The sequence below is a fragment of the Stenella coeruleoalba genome, assembly GCF_951394435.1.
Source record: "Stenella coeruleoalba genome assembly, chromosome: 14".
In the NCBI taxonomy this organism is placed as follows: domain Eukaryota; kingdom Metazoa; phylum Chordata; class Mammalia; order Artiodactyla; family Delphinidae; genus Stenella; species Stenella coeruleoalba.
In genome coordinates this window covers 78,568,257-78,581,982 of record NC_137160.1, presented here as the reverse complement: position 1 = coordinate 78,581,982, position 13,726 = coordinate 78,568,257, and the positions used below count along the sequence as shown (strand labels likewise).

Below are 13,726 nucleotides of genomic sequence, written 5' to 3'. Positions count from 1 at the left end.
GGGGATTCTTCTTTTTTTAATTGCAGTAAAATATACTTAATATAAAGTTTACCATTTCAGTCATTTTAAAGTGTACAATTCAGTGGCATTAAGTGCGTTCATGGTGTCGTACAACCATCAGCCCTATCTAGTTCTAGAACCTTTTCATTACCCCAAACAGGAACCCCATACTTTTAAACACTCGTTCCCCATTCTCCCCTCCCCCAGCCGCTGGCAACCACTAATCTGCTGTGTGTCTCTCTGGATTTGCCTTTTCTGGGTATTCCGTGTAAGTGGAATCATACAGATGTGACCTTTTGTGGCTGGCTTCCTTCCCTCAGCATCGCGTTTTCAAGTTCATCCGTGTTGGAGCCTGCGTCAGTGCCCCACTCCTTTTCATGGATGAATAAGATTCCATTGTATGGATAGACCACGTTTGTTTATCTGCTCTTTAGATGATGGATAGTTAGGTTGTTTCCACCTTTTGGCTCTCGTGAATAGTGCTGCTCTGAACATCTGTGTGCAAGTTGTGTTTCAACACAGGGCTCAGTCTTCCATAGCAACATATGCTCGCATAGCGCTGATCCCAACTCTGAGCACACTGTAGGTGCTCATGAATTGGGAACTTCACTCTAGGGTGACCAGGTTGTCCCAGTTTGCCTTAGACAGTCACGATTTAGGCACTGAAGGCCCCACATCCCAGGAAACCACTCAGTCCCCAGTAAATGAGGGTGGTTGGTCTTCCTATAGAGGCTGCTGAAGCCAAGCAGTAGAGGAGGGACTGATAGGACCTCTCTCACTCACCAGCATGAGCCTTCTCAAGGCCAGGCCACATGGCTTAGTATTTTCATTGTGACTTTAAAAACCATCATGACAGGGCTTCCCTGGTGGCGCAGTGGTTGAGAGTCCGCCTGCCGATGCCGGGGACACGGGTTCGTGTCCCGGTCTGGGAAGATCCCACATGCCGCGGAGCGGCTGGGCCTGTGAGCCATGGCCGCTGAGCCTGCGCGTCTGGAGCCTGTGCTCCACAATGGGAGAGGGCACAACAGTGAGAGGCCCGTGTACCGCAAAAAAAAAAAAAAAAAAAATTATCATGACAAGTACATGTTTCTTGCAGTTGTCTATAATCACCATTGATTTCAGACCTCTGTGCTTTGGCACAAGCCGGTACCTCTGTGTGCACCTGGAGGATTCCCATTCCTTCATTTATTTATTAAAATTTTTTTTTTGTATTGGAGTATAGTTGATTTACAATGTTGTCTTAGTTTCTGGTGGTCAGCAAAGTGATTCAGTTATACATATATATATATTATATATGTATTGTTTTTCATATTCTTTTCCATTAAGGTTTATTACAAGATACTGAATATGCTATACAGTAAGACCTTGTTTTTTATCCATTGTATATATAAGTTTGCATCTGCTGATCCCCATCTCCCAATCCATCCTTCCCCCGTCCCCTCTCCCCGCTGGCAGCCACAAGTCTGTTCTCTATGTCTGTGTGTCCGTTTCTGTTTCGTAGATAAGTTCATTTGTATCGTGGTTTAGATTCTACATATAAGTGATGTCATATGGTATTTGTCTTTCTCATTCTGACTTACTTCTCTTAGTATGATAATCTCTAGGCCCATCCACATAGCCGCAAATGGCCCATTTCTTCTTTAGTCTCAGCCTCAGAATCTCAACCTCAACAGAGCCTTACCAGAGTCCCTCCCCTTTCCCTCGCAGGGGTCTAAAGGACTCTCCTCTTTTTTTTCCAGAGCATATTATAATTACAGGATTTGTTTGCACGGGTCTCTGCACTAGTCTGTGACTTTCTCAAGGAGGGTGGAATGTTGCTGATCCTTTTGTCTGGCCAAATATACCCTCTCTTCTTCTGATAATAGCATTCCTCTTTCCCTTGGGGGACTAGCCCTCCCCTCATCTCATACCACGTGGTTTGGGTAGAGTTGATGCCACTTCCTACAACCCAGGCCTGGCCCATCCTCACATTCACCCCCTTGGCCAAGGTGACTGGCTTGGGAGTAGGTGGCCTAAACCAGGTTAGTGCACATTCAGTCCTGCAAATTATGTTGAAACCAGCTGGAACTAAGTTGCAATGAATTAGAACTTCGTTGGAACTAAGGAGAAAGGGACTCTTTTTCTCATGGAGTTGCTAAGCTCTCTGTTACCATCTTTGTCGCATCCTGGGGAAAAGCCACCTAAAAACGAAGCCAACACAGAAGAAAGCAGAGCTGAGCAATGGGGAGAGAAAAGGATGGTGCCAGGCTAGAGCAAGATTCTTCCCCTTCACCTCCTGGTGACCTGAGTCACTTTTTTTGTCTAAACTGGTTTGTGTTGGGTTTTTGTCCCTTGTAACTAAGAGAAAACTGAAGAATGCACCGTCCCTTATTAATCTTTAAATCCTGTGCAGGTAGCATTCTCCCAGCACATTGCAGGCACTCAAGAAATGAATGTGTCAATACTTTCCTAAGTACACCATTACGATAGTTTTTTTTTTTCCAATAATGAAATAACATCGATGCAAGGAGAGTCAGGAGGGGAGGATGTAGAAAAGTTGGAGCTAGTGGGAATGTAAAATGATGCAACCGCTATGGAAAGCAGTGACAGTGTCCCCAAAAGTTAAATGTAGAATGACCGTCTATGCTAATTCCGCTCCTGGATAGATAGCCAAAGAATCGAAAACCGGTGTTCAAACAAAAACCTGCACACAAATGTCCACAGCAGCACTATTCACAATAGCCAAAAGGTGGGGGAAAAAAATCCACCAAAAGATAAGTGGATCGATCAAATGCAGTCTATGCACACAGTGGAATATTATGCAACCACAAAGAGGAATGAAGGACTGCCACATGCAACAGCATGAATGAACCTTGAAAACATTATGCAGAGGGAAAGAAGCCAGACACAAAGGGCCACATACTGTATGGTTCCGCTTACATGGAATGCCCAGAGTACGTAAATCCATAGGAACAGAAAGCTGATTTGTGGTTGCCCAAGGCGGGGGGGGGGGTGGGGGGGGTGGATGTGGAGCGACTGCTAAACCTGTACGGGATTTCCTTCTGGGGTGAGGAAAACGTTCTGAAACTAGATGGTGGTGATGGTTGCACAACGTTGTGAAGGGACTACATGTCACTAGCGGTGAATTTCACGTTATGCATATTTTTCAACAGTAAAAACAAAAGAATTGGGAACTTCGTCAGGGCTGCTGCAGATGGATGCCATGCAGGTTGTTTCCTTCATAAGGTGCCCAGATCGGAGTAAGTCTGAAATCCAGACCGTGCTCTGCCCCACGAGCTGTGACCCCTGGTCCCCTTGCAGAGCAGATGCCTTTTTCTGATTCACACAAAGACACCATTTGGGCTAATGCAGAACTTCATAGACAAGATGGCATGAGAAGTAAGCAAGCTCGGTTGATGGCATCACTTTACTGCAATTTTCAGTATTCCTCGGCTGTGTATCTCCCAGTATCCGGAGAGTGCCACAGTCCGCATCCTTCTCCATCCTGAGGGTGCTGTGTCTGAAAATCCACAGTGCGTCGTTCAGTGCTTAATTTGTAAAGCCAGCATAAATCACTGGCCTAATCATCCGTCCATTACGATGAGCTCAAATTGTCTCACCATCAAGAGAGTGATCTGGTTGTTTTGCTCACATTGGAAAATGAAGAGACAAAGAGGCAAAAGGCCGAGAGAAGAACTCTAGAACAAGTCAGTTTTCTGATGTTAGGACAAATCCACAAGGTTAAAGATAGGAACTTTCTGCCTGCACTCATCAAAGGTATTTTTTAAAAAGCCACTTATGTTTTGGGGATCAATGAGTTAGAACAGAGCAATAATAATCCTCTTGCAGCTATGAAGATTTGGTTGTGTCCTGGGGGTTAGTGTTCTGAGCTTTTTCCCCTCCTTGAAGAAGTCAGTAGGAAAAAAGGAAAAAAGAAAAGAAAGCAATGCCCTGGGAAAACAGTACATTGAGCCTCTTTAAGGACAAGTCAATGGTAGTTTTTTTCAGTTCCAGGGTCATCGACCACCCCTCTACCTTTGAATCTGCTGTTTCCCAACTTGCGTCCCCATTCATAATGCAACTTAGAAAATATTGGGGGCAGGTCATTCCTAATACAACAGGATGTGGAATGAGACTCTTCCTGTCAACCCAGGACTACAGCTAAGGCTTCGAAGGGAGGGCAGTGGGTAACGATACTCCATCCTTCCATTAAGAGGCAGCCAGACTGGTCCTCTGACCATCAGTAACCATCAGCCTCCAGCCGATGTAAGACAAGTTCAAGATTTTATCCAGAGGAGGTTTTGCTGACAGGTCTTTGTAGGGGGTTTTCTTCTCCCCTGCCAACCCCCAAGCCAAGAGAGGAGAGTTCAAAGAAGAATCACCCATGAGACTCATGAGACTGGGCACACTGAGGGGGAGTGGCTGGCATCTCACTGCCCGCTGAAGGCTGCCTGGGGTGAGGAGAGAGGGCAGCAGGGCAAAGGTGCATCCTGTTTCTCATGAGCTAGAGCATATATTAGACTTGAGTCATCCTGAAAAACTCACCCAGCCTGCCAGGCAAGGGGCCCTCAGAGAATGTAGGGTACTTCCTGGGGTATGAGTGGAAAAGTGGTGTGCGAGAGGTCACAGCGTGTGCTTTGAGTCCCCACGTGGTCCCCACGGAGGCCTCTGAAGATACCCCAGTTCACCCCCATGTGAAAGAGCCAGCATGTGAGGGCTCATCAGGATGTGGCGGGGGCGGGATCTGACACTCAAGCGAGAACTACACCTGTTCTCGCCTGTTCCATCTGAGGCCCCTTGTCCACTCATTCCTTTGCTCCTGTACACCAGCAAGGGGAACTGGAGAGGAGGCAGGAAAGGACACGCCTGCCTAGTCTCCACACTGCAGATTCCTGAGCCATCTGTGGTCAGACCAGAGGGGCGGGGAAGAGGTACCACACTGGATGTGAGAATGAAGTTTTGGTTGGACTAGAATGGCCTTCTAATATTTAAATTTGAGACTGTTCTTATAGTTGAAACTAAAAGCTATGGGATCTAATGAAGTCTTGCCAACTTCAGCTCATTCAGTAGCCCAGTAACGATAATTTATTTCCACTGTTGAGGAAGCTGCTCTGAGACATTCGTCATTCAGAGCTAGAATGCAGTTTCTTTTGATTTATTTATTTATTTATTTACTGTTGGCTGCGTTGGGTCTTTGTTGCTGCATGTGGGCTTTCTCTAGTTGTGGCGAGCAGGGGCTACTCTTTGTTGTGATACACGAGCTTCTCTTGTTGTGGAGCACAGGCTCTGGTCTCACGAGCTTCAGTAGTTGTGGCATGCAGGTTCAGTAGTTGTGGCGCATGGGCTTAGTTGCTCCGCGGCATGTGGGATCTTCCCGGACAAGGGCTTGAACCTGTGTCCCCTGCATTGGCAGGCGGATTCTTAACCACTGCACCACCAGGGAAGCCCTAGAATGCAGTTTCTGAGATGAAATACAATTCTCATCAGTTCACTCCCAGGCAGGGAGCTGCTTCTGGGGGACAGAGAAACCACAGAACTCTCGGCAGTCTTCTAGGGCTGGAGAGACAAAACCAGGGACTTGATAGGCTAATATCCCAGAGAGAAGGAGTAGGGGGACAGAAAAGTGAGCTTGATAGATGGCAACATCCCCCTTAAGACAGTCGGCAGATTCTGAAACAGTGCAGGCCAAGAAGCTAAGAAACCAAGCAAAAGGTTCCTGAAAAACAGAGCGGGGGAACTTCCCTGGCTGTCCAGTGGTTAAGACTCCGTGCTTCCAATGCAGGGGGCGGGGATTCGATCCCTGGTTGGGAAAGTTCTGCCTGCTGCACAGTGCGGCCAAACAAACAAACAAACAAAAACAGAGCAGAGTTTCCAGCAGTCTTGCCATTAGAACTCAGGACTGGCGGGAGGGGCCTCGGTGAACACCTAAACTTCTCAGTTGGAAATCCTGAAAGGCAAGGCCTTAGAAGTGAAGGCCAGAGTTAAATGGTGTCTTATCAAAACTGCAACCCAGCCTCCATCCAGCTCAGCCTCTGATTGGATTAAGATGGTCAGTCCTCATGCCATCTGTCTTGCAGAGAAAGGGTGAACCCTCTCCAGAGTTAGATAACATCACCTGGAGACTCTAGATATTTTTTTCATGCACAGACATTGTATGGCATTCCACAAAAATTACAAGGCCTGCCAAGAGACAGGACCAAATCACTGAAAACAAAGAGAAAAGTAGTCAGTAGAAATAAACCCCACAGGTGACCAAGGCATTGGAATTAGACAGGGGCTTTAAAATAACCATAATTAATGTGTTCAAGAAAAACAAAGCAGAAGATGGAGAAAATGGATGAAAAGAGAATTTTACCAGAGAATTGGAATCTATAAACTTCATAGTCCAAAAGATTGAGAGCATAGAGAAGACACTTGGGCTCCTCATCGACAGGGGGATTTTGAAAATGCTGGTTCAGCTCTATACAAGCCATAAAACCCTACAACCCACAGTCTGAGAAAAAGTTCGCCACCATGGGTTGTCATTCTCTCTGCTTCTTAAGTGGCTTCCTTTAAGGAATACATATTGTACCCTGAACTCCTGAGTCTACTCTGCCCCATAAGCCCAATCCCTGGAATGGAGCTCTGTTAAAGAGGTGCCTTTTGCTAATTATCCTAAATACATCCTTTGGGCAATGTGTGATGCAAGTACTATTAGTTAAGATGGTCAGGGAGATGAAGCCTATTTGAGTTGACAGTAAGTGACAGGAGCCAAACAGGAGAGGATTAGGGGGAAATTTGACCTGGGCAGAGGGGACATAGGGTACATAGACCTCTGAGGCAAGACTGTGTTTGGCGATTTAACCTGGGGATAACAAACTTTTCTCTAAAGGGCTAGATAGTAAATATTTTAGCTGTTCCAAGTCATACAGTGTCTGCTGCAACTAAATTCTGCTGCTATAATGCAAAGGTACAGACACATACTAAATAAATGGGTGGTAGTGTCCCAATAAAACTTTATTTATGAACACTGAAATTAGAATTCCTTGTTAATTTTCACGTCACAAAATATCCTTTTGATTTTTTCCCCAACCATTTAAAAACGTAAAATCCATTCTTTTCTTTTTTTTAATTTTTATTGGAGTATAGTTGATTTACAATGTTGTGTTAGTTTCTACTGTACGGCAAAGTGAATCAGTTATACATATACATATAAGCACTTTTTTAGATTCTTTTCCCATATAGGTCATTTCAGAATATTGAGTAGAGTTCCCCGTGCTATACAGTAGGTCTTTATTAGTTATCTGTTTTACATATAGTAGTGTGTATATGTCAACTAAAATCTTCCAATTTTTCTCTCCCCTCCCTTTCCCCTTTGGTAACCATAAGTTTGTTTTCTACATCTGTGACTCTATTTCTGTTTTGTAAATAAGTTCATTTGTACCATTTTTTTAGATTCCACATGTAAGTGATATCATATGATCTTTGTCTTTGTCTGACTTCCTGCACTCAGTATGACAATCTGTAGGTCCATCCATGTTGCTGCAAATGACACCATTTCCTTTTTCATGGCTGAGTAATATTCCATTGTATACATGTACCACATCTTCTTTATCCATTCCTCTGTCGATGGGCATTTAGGTTGCTTCCATGTCTGGCTATTGTAAACAGTGCTGCAGTGAACATTGGGGTGCATGTGTCTTTTCGAATTATGGTTTTCTCCGGATATATGCTGGATCATATGGTAGCTCTATTTTTAGATCTTTCCGCAACCTCCATGCTGTTCTCCACAGCGGCTGCACCAGTTTACATGCCCACCAACAGTGCAGGAGGCTCCCTTTCCCCACACCTTCTCCAGCAGTTGTTTGTAGCGTAAAATCCATTCTTAACTCTGAGACCGTAATTTGCTGATATAAGGGGGGTTAGGTAGACGGGGATCAGACCATGCAGGACATGTAGGACATGGTAACAATCAGATTGAAGCAAAGCCCCTTTCACTCTCCAAATGTAAAGCCACCCCTCAGGGCAATTGCAGGCCGGGGTGACAGTTCTGGGAGGCAGCTTCCTACAGCTCATGGGAGATCACCAGGTTTGTTTCATTTTCCCCCAGTATCAAGAGACGACAAGCAAAAAGGCAGAAGCGCGCGCACAGGGGCGCGCGCGCACACACACACACACACACACACACACAGATACACACACATACACACACAGAGCTAGAAAGCCAGAGAGGACGTGCCCAGGTTCACGCTGACGTTTCTCCAGCATGCACTACGGGGTTTAAAGTTGGACGCACACCTGCTCCCTGCGGGAGTGCACCTGCTGAGCCGCGCTCCGTCCTCGTCTCGCGAGAGCGGTGCCGTAGTAGTGGCCCCCACCCCCACCCGGCCACCAAATCCCTCTCCCCGCCCCCTCGGCCCAGCCTCCGCGCTGTAGCACAGTCCCTGCCATCTCCACCGCCCCCGGGAGCAGCCTCGGCCCGCCGTGCGCGCTTCCCCCGCGCCCCCGCCCGCCGACTGCTCGCTCGCACGCCCGCCCGGTAGTAATTTCACTTTGCCACGCGAGCTCCGCATCGCCTAGAAATCCCGCCCCCCGCTCCCCCTGCAGCCGCCGGGAGTCGTCCCTTTTCCCGGCCAGGTGCGCGAGCCTGCGCGCTCCTCCTCCGCCTCCTTCGGCGGGTCCCTGGCGAGCCGGAGCCGGGGCCGGGGCCCGGCGGGGGCGGATGCGCGCACCGCGCCTCTCCACCAACCCGCTCCGCTGCAGGTCCCTTGCTCTCCATCCCTCGCCGGCGCTCCCTTGCCCCCCCACCCCCCTTGATTGACAGGCAAGATGTCGGAGTGGAGCGAGGCAGGAGCGAATGCAGCAGCCGTCACCCCCGGAGCCCGGCGGCGGCAGCAGCAGCAGCGCGACGACGAGCCAGCAACCAGCCGCAGTCGCCGCCGCAGCCGCGGGAGCAATGCAGACAGCATCTTGAGAACGCGCTAAAGCACCACAAACGGTGGACAATGCCGTGTCACTGCAACTGGGAGGGGGGCAAACCAGATTTTTTTTGACATAAAAGCCAGCCAGCCAAAAATATATAATTTTGTCCTTCACGGAGCCGGTGTGTAAAGAGTGAGCGCTGTTTTCCTTCTCTCCCTCCTCCTCTCCCTCCCCCTCCTCCTCTTTTTCCTCCTCCTCCTCCCTAAGTGTACAGACAGCATCACATCACCTGGTTTGCTTCTGAGAAACAGCATCTCTCCTTTTCAGGGACCAGAGACTCAGAGAGAGGAGACGTTCTAATGAAGTCTGCTTGATACCCCAAAATAAAATAATAAATTGTGGCTCTTGTCCCCTCCTCCCACCCCCACCCCCTCAACCCTGTGTGAGATGTTGGGTTTCTTCTTCATGAGACATTGTTGAGAAGTCGCAGTGGTTGGAGAGGCGTAGGGGGCAGACTACCTCTGCTCCCCCCACACCCCCCTTTTTTCTCTCCGGGAGGAGGAGGAGGGGAAGGGGGCTTGCAGAGCAAGCGATGGATGAGGAAAACATGACGAAAAGCGAGGAGCAGCAGCCTCTGAGTTTGCAAAAAGCCTTACAGCAGTGCGAGTTGGTCCAAAACATGATAGACCTGAGCATCTCCAACCTGGAAGGGCTTAGGACCAAATGTGCTACTTCCAACGACCTCACACAAAAAGAAATCCGGACCCTGGAGGTAGGTGTTGCCTATGGAAAGAAAGCCATCCTTCCTTCCCTCCCCCTTCTCCCCCACCATCCCCTTTCCCTTGATTCTGTTTGTTGGGGGTGGGGTGGGCGGGCGGGAGGGTGGCAAGGTGGGCACGATTTGGTCTCCTGTGATTTATCTTGCAAAGCCTGCACTGAGTGTCCCTTTACTGTACTGCTGTCGTCGGCGCTTGGCTGGGTGGTGGGAGGAGTAGTAGTAACTGTTATTCTTTATTATTATTCTTGCGGCTGTGGTTATCATTCGCTTCCTCTTTGAGGAGTGAGTTCTCCCTTTTTTCCGCTTGTGAATTTGTTTATATGCCACGGGGGCTTGCTTGTGTGCTGGGTAAGACATTAAGGCGCTGCAGAGAACCCACGTGACCTTGCGCATTCTGCAGGTGGTCAAAAGGTGCTTTTTGCTCGCAGAATGGGGCTGCCTGTAAAGATAGACCTCTTCTTTTTCGGCCTCCTTCCCAGCCCCCTTTTGGTCCTTGGATTTGGTTTGTTTGTTTGCTTGTTTGTTTTCAGTAATGTACATGTCAGGAGGCAAGATGCATGAAAAAGAATTCCCCATTGAGCTACCCATTTCCAGTCAAATCATTTTGATGCAGGGAGCTGTTGCAGGCCTGTAACGTGTTAAAACACAAACAAACAAAAAACAAAAACAACCCTGGATCAGCACACACAGGTGGTGTGGGAAAATACTCTGAATCTCGGTAGGACGGTGCAAAAAGGGGTCAGCAGTTTTATCTTTGGCGTGTTGTAACATTCTCTCCAACAGAACTTGAGGGGGAGTTTGAAGCAATTTCGTGGGGGGGATGGGGGGGTGGATGCAAAGTTACTCAGAAAGAAGATGGCAGAAATTATTTCTTCCGAAGGCCATCTGGTCAAAGGAAGAAGGTTTCAAGAGCTTTAGAAAATGCCTGGCGTCCACGTAATCATTGAGCATCCACGTTGTTCGAAACATCTCTAGGGTTCGACTCACATCCCTCCCTCCAACCGGCCCCGTGCTACGCACGGCTTGATTAAATTTGGGAACTCCCATTAGCTGGCACCTGCTGAGGGTGGTGGCCATGGGGCTGGGAGGAAAGGAAGGTGGTTCTCCCTGTGGTGGCGCGGGCGTGTGCAGAGCTGGGATGGCCACTAGTTTCCAGCCGGTGTGTTTCCAAGGCCTGAACTCTTTAATCCCTACTGAATCTTTTAGCCCTTGTGCCCCCATTCTAGCCTGAATGAGCATCTATCTCTGGTTCACTTTCAAGTCTTCCTTTTTCCTCCGTGGTTTTAAATTTGGCCGCATGTCAGCAGGCAGGAAGGTCACCAGTTTGAAAGTGGAGTTAGTGTGTGTGTGTGTGTGTGTGTGTGTGTGTGTGTGTGTGTGTGTGTTGAGTATGCTATTTGCTCCCCTAGAATGCATCTCTGTGTGCACCTGTCATCTGGGAAAATGATCGTCAGAAATGAAATAACGTAAGTATCAAGGGGTAGCAGAGGCGTGGGAATTCTGTGGGGAGGCACACAGGTATTTTCTTTCTCGGAGCTTTGGAGAGCCGTGTAGGCTAGGACTCCGCTGATGGAAGAAAAAGTGTGGGATGCCCTGGCCCAGCCTTCTGTCTCTGTCTGAGCAGTGCCCAAGAGAAGATTCTGTTCAGAATTGCATGTTGTAAATAAATAACCCAAAAGGGCCACCGGAGGTCTCTTCTGTTCCTCTGAGTCAGGAGTCCCAAATGCTAGTTTGTGTATTACTATGTAAGTTTCTCCAGTTTTCTTTTCCTCTTTCCAGCATGCTCCATCCTCTGAGAGCTCCCTGGATCATGGTGATCGTTGTAGTGGGCCACGGATTCCATTGCTTCTTTTCTGCATAGTGGTTTTCTTTTTAAACTGGGGGATGTGGGCATTGGTATGGTGGGAAGTGACAGTTACTGGGAATGCATCTGTTGTTAGTTTCCTAATCCCAGTATGCCACAGAGTGTGCCCACGACTTTATCCATATTGCCCAAGAAAGGATCTTGAGCAGTTATGCCAGTTGAGGCTTCCTAGGCCTCTAGGGCTAGGGTGGGGCCTCTGGGGAGGGGCTCATGCCTTAGGGTCCAGACGAGTGCTGCCAAAGCTCTCATAGGTTTTGGATCCACAGTTGTTGTTTTTAAACCCCAGCAGTTGTCAAACTTCATATATCAGAACCACCTGAGGGAGCTTATTAAAAATGCAGATTCTCAGCCTCTAATCCCAGAGATTCTGATTCCGTTGGGATTGGAGGGGGCCTAGGGATCTGCACTTAGCAAACAGTCCAGGTGTTTCTGATGCATGTTTTCATATTGACACTTTGAGAAAGACTAATCTAATAGGAGATAGAGGCCATATTTCAGCTATTTGATGATGACATCTCCCTGCTCACAAACCCTAAAGAAAGTAGTAAATTGAACAGACCATCCCTGGAAACCTTGCCTATAACCCCTGTGGAAACAAACAACATCTGACATGGACTTAGTCTCCAAGAAGCGTACTTTCATGATGAGGGAGACAAGGCTAATAATGTGTATGTGAGATAATGATAAAGTCCAAACGGTAATATGGGAGACAGCATGTGGGTCCGTTAGGAATGTGTTCAGCTGCGTGAAATGGAAAATCCACCCAGCGTGGTTAAGCAATTAATGGTTTATTTTTCTCATGTAGCAAGAAGTCTGGAGGTCTGTAGCTGCTTGAGTTGGCTCAGTGAGTTAATAACATTGGGGCTGATGTCTTTGCGAATTCTCATGGCCTCTTCCTTATGGCCACAAGATGGCCCCTGAAGCGTTAACCATCACACCCAGGTTCAAGGTATGGAAGAGGGGGACCAGGTGAATAGGGAGGAATAAAGGCTTCATATCTCTGTTTGGTTTCCGCAGGACACCTCTGCCTTCCTACCCCTAAGGTGATGTTTCATTATGTCTTCTTTGCCAGAACTGGGTCAGATCACTTGTCCGAGCTGCAAGGCAGTGGGGATACCACCGTGACTGGTTTAGATAGTTGCAGTCCGTTTCCTGGTTTGACCTGTTGCTACTCCTTACAAAATCAGGGTTGTGCTAGCATGGAAGAAGGCATGAAGGGACATTGGGTGCACAGCCAGCAACGCTGGCCACAGTATGTTACCAGGAGGTACTTTGGCAGAGAAGAAAGGTCATGAGTTTTGGAGTTAGACCGATGTAGTTTGGCATTCTAGCTTTCCTACTTACTTTATCTTGGCCTAGTGATTTAAATTTTCTGACCCATGGTTTCATTTTTGGCAAAATGGCAGTGAAGGAATAACGTTACTTACCTCAGAGGTGGTGGTAAGGATGAAAAGAGGTGAGATTTTCAAGGGTCTAATGCTATCTGTAGCCCAGTGCCTGCAGGTGCTAAATAAATGATAGCTTCTTTGATGGTGATGATTAGCATTACATGGTGTAGAGTAGATGACACGGAAGGGAACAGCTCAGACTGGAGGGAGAGAAGAAGGAGCTTAAGCAGCATTTCCAAAGTATGTTCTGTGGAACCCTAGCATTATCACTCTTTCAACAAATACTGAAATCCTGGCACTGTACTAGATGCTGGTGGTCAGCAAGTATTCTGAAGGCAAAATAAATCCCATGGTTAACACATTTGGGAAAGGTTGAGGTAAGCAAAAGAGATAGGTATCTTGACTGCAGGACTTCTCAGAGCCTTTAATGTGCTGTATTTGTACATTGTGACTCCAAGAGAGGGTAGCGTCTGCGGTGTTTCCTTTTTCCAGAGATGTCTCTTGGACTTGATGTTCCATAGAATGCACCCAGGGAAACATGTGATGAAGTGGTTGGGGAAGCATCCTTGATTGGGGAGCTGGGGACCCTGAGTGGACTGAGGTATGGGGAGGGTTTAAATTGCAGCGTGTTGGGGGAGCTCTCTGGGCCAGAGCAACAAACCGGATGGAGGCATTCTCCTGCCTTCAAGGGGCAGCTTACAGACCAGCTGGCCCAGAATGGAGAGCACCTGGTAGAGTGTCATAGGAAACGAATTCAGGTTACAAACTCCTGGGGTGTAACTTAGGATCAGGAAGTCAGACAAACAAAGTTTCATC

At 47.7% G+C, this 13,726-nt stretch overlaps 1 protein-coding gene across 1 annotated transcript in view; it reads left to right on the top strand.

The window, feature by feature from the left end:
* Window positions 1–9,472: 9,472 nt before the first annotated feature.
* Window positions 9,473–13,726, top strand: part of KSR2 (kinase suppressor of ras 2) — a gene marked incomplete at both ends in the record, with an annotated part of 399,245 nt that continues 394,991 nt past the window's right edge. The window contains one exon of the mRNA XM_079942603.1: window positions 9,473–9,652. Within this exon, the coding sequence (XP_079798729.1) occupies window positions 9,473–9,652 (180 nt within the window). The remainder of the gene's footprint in view (window positions 9,653–13,726) is intronic.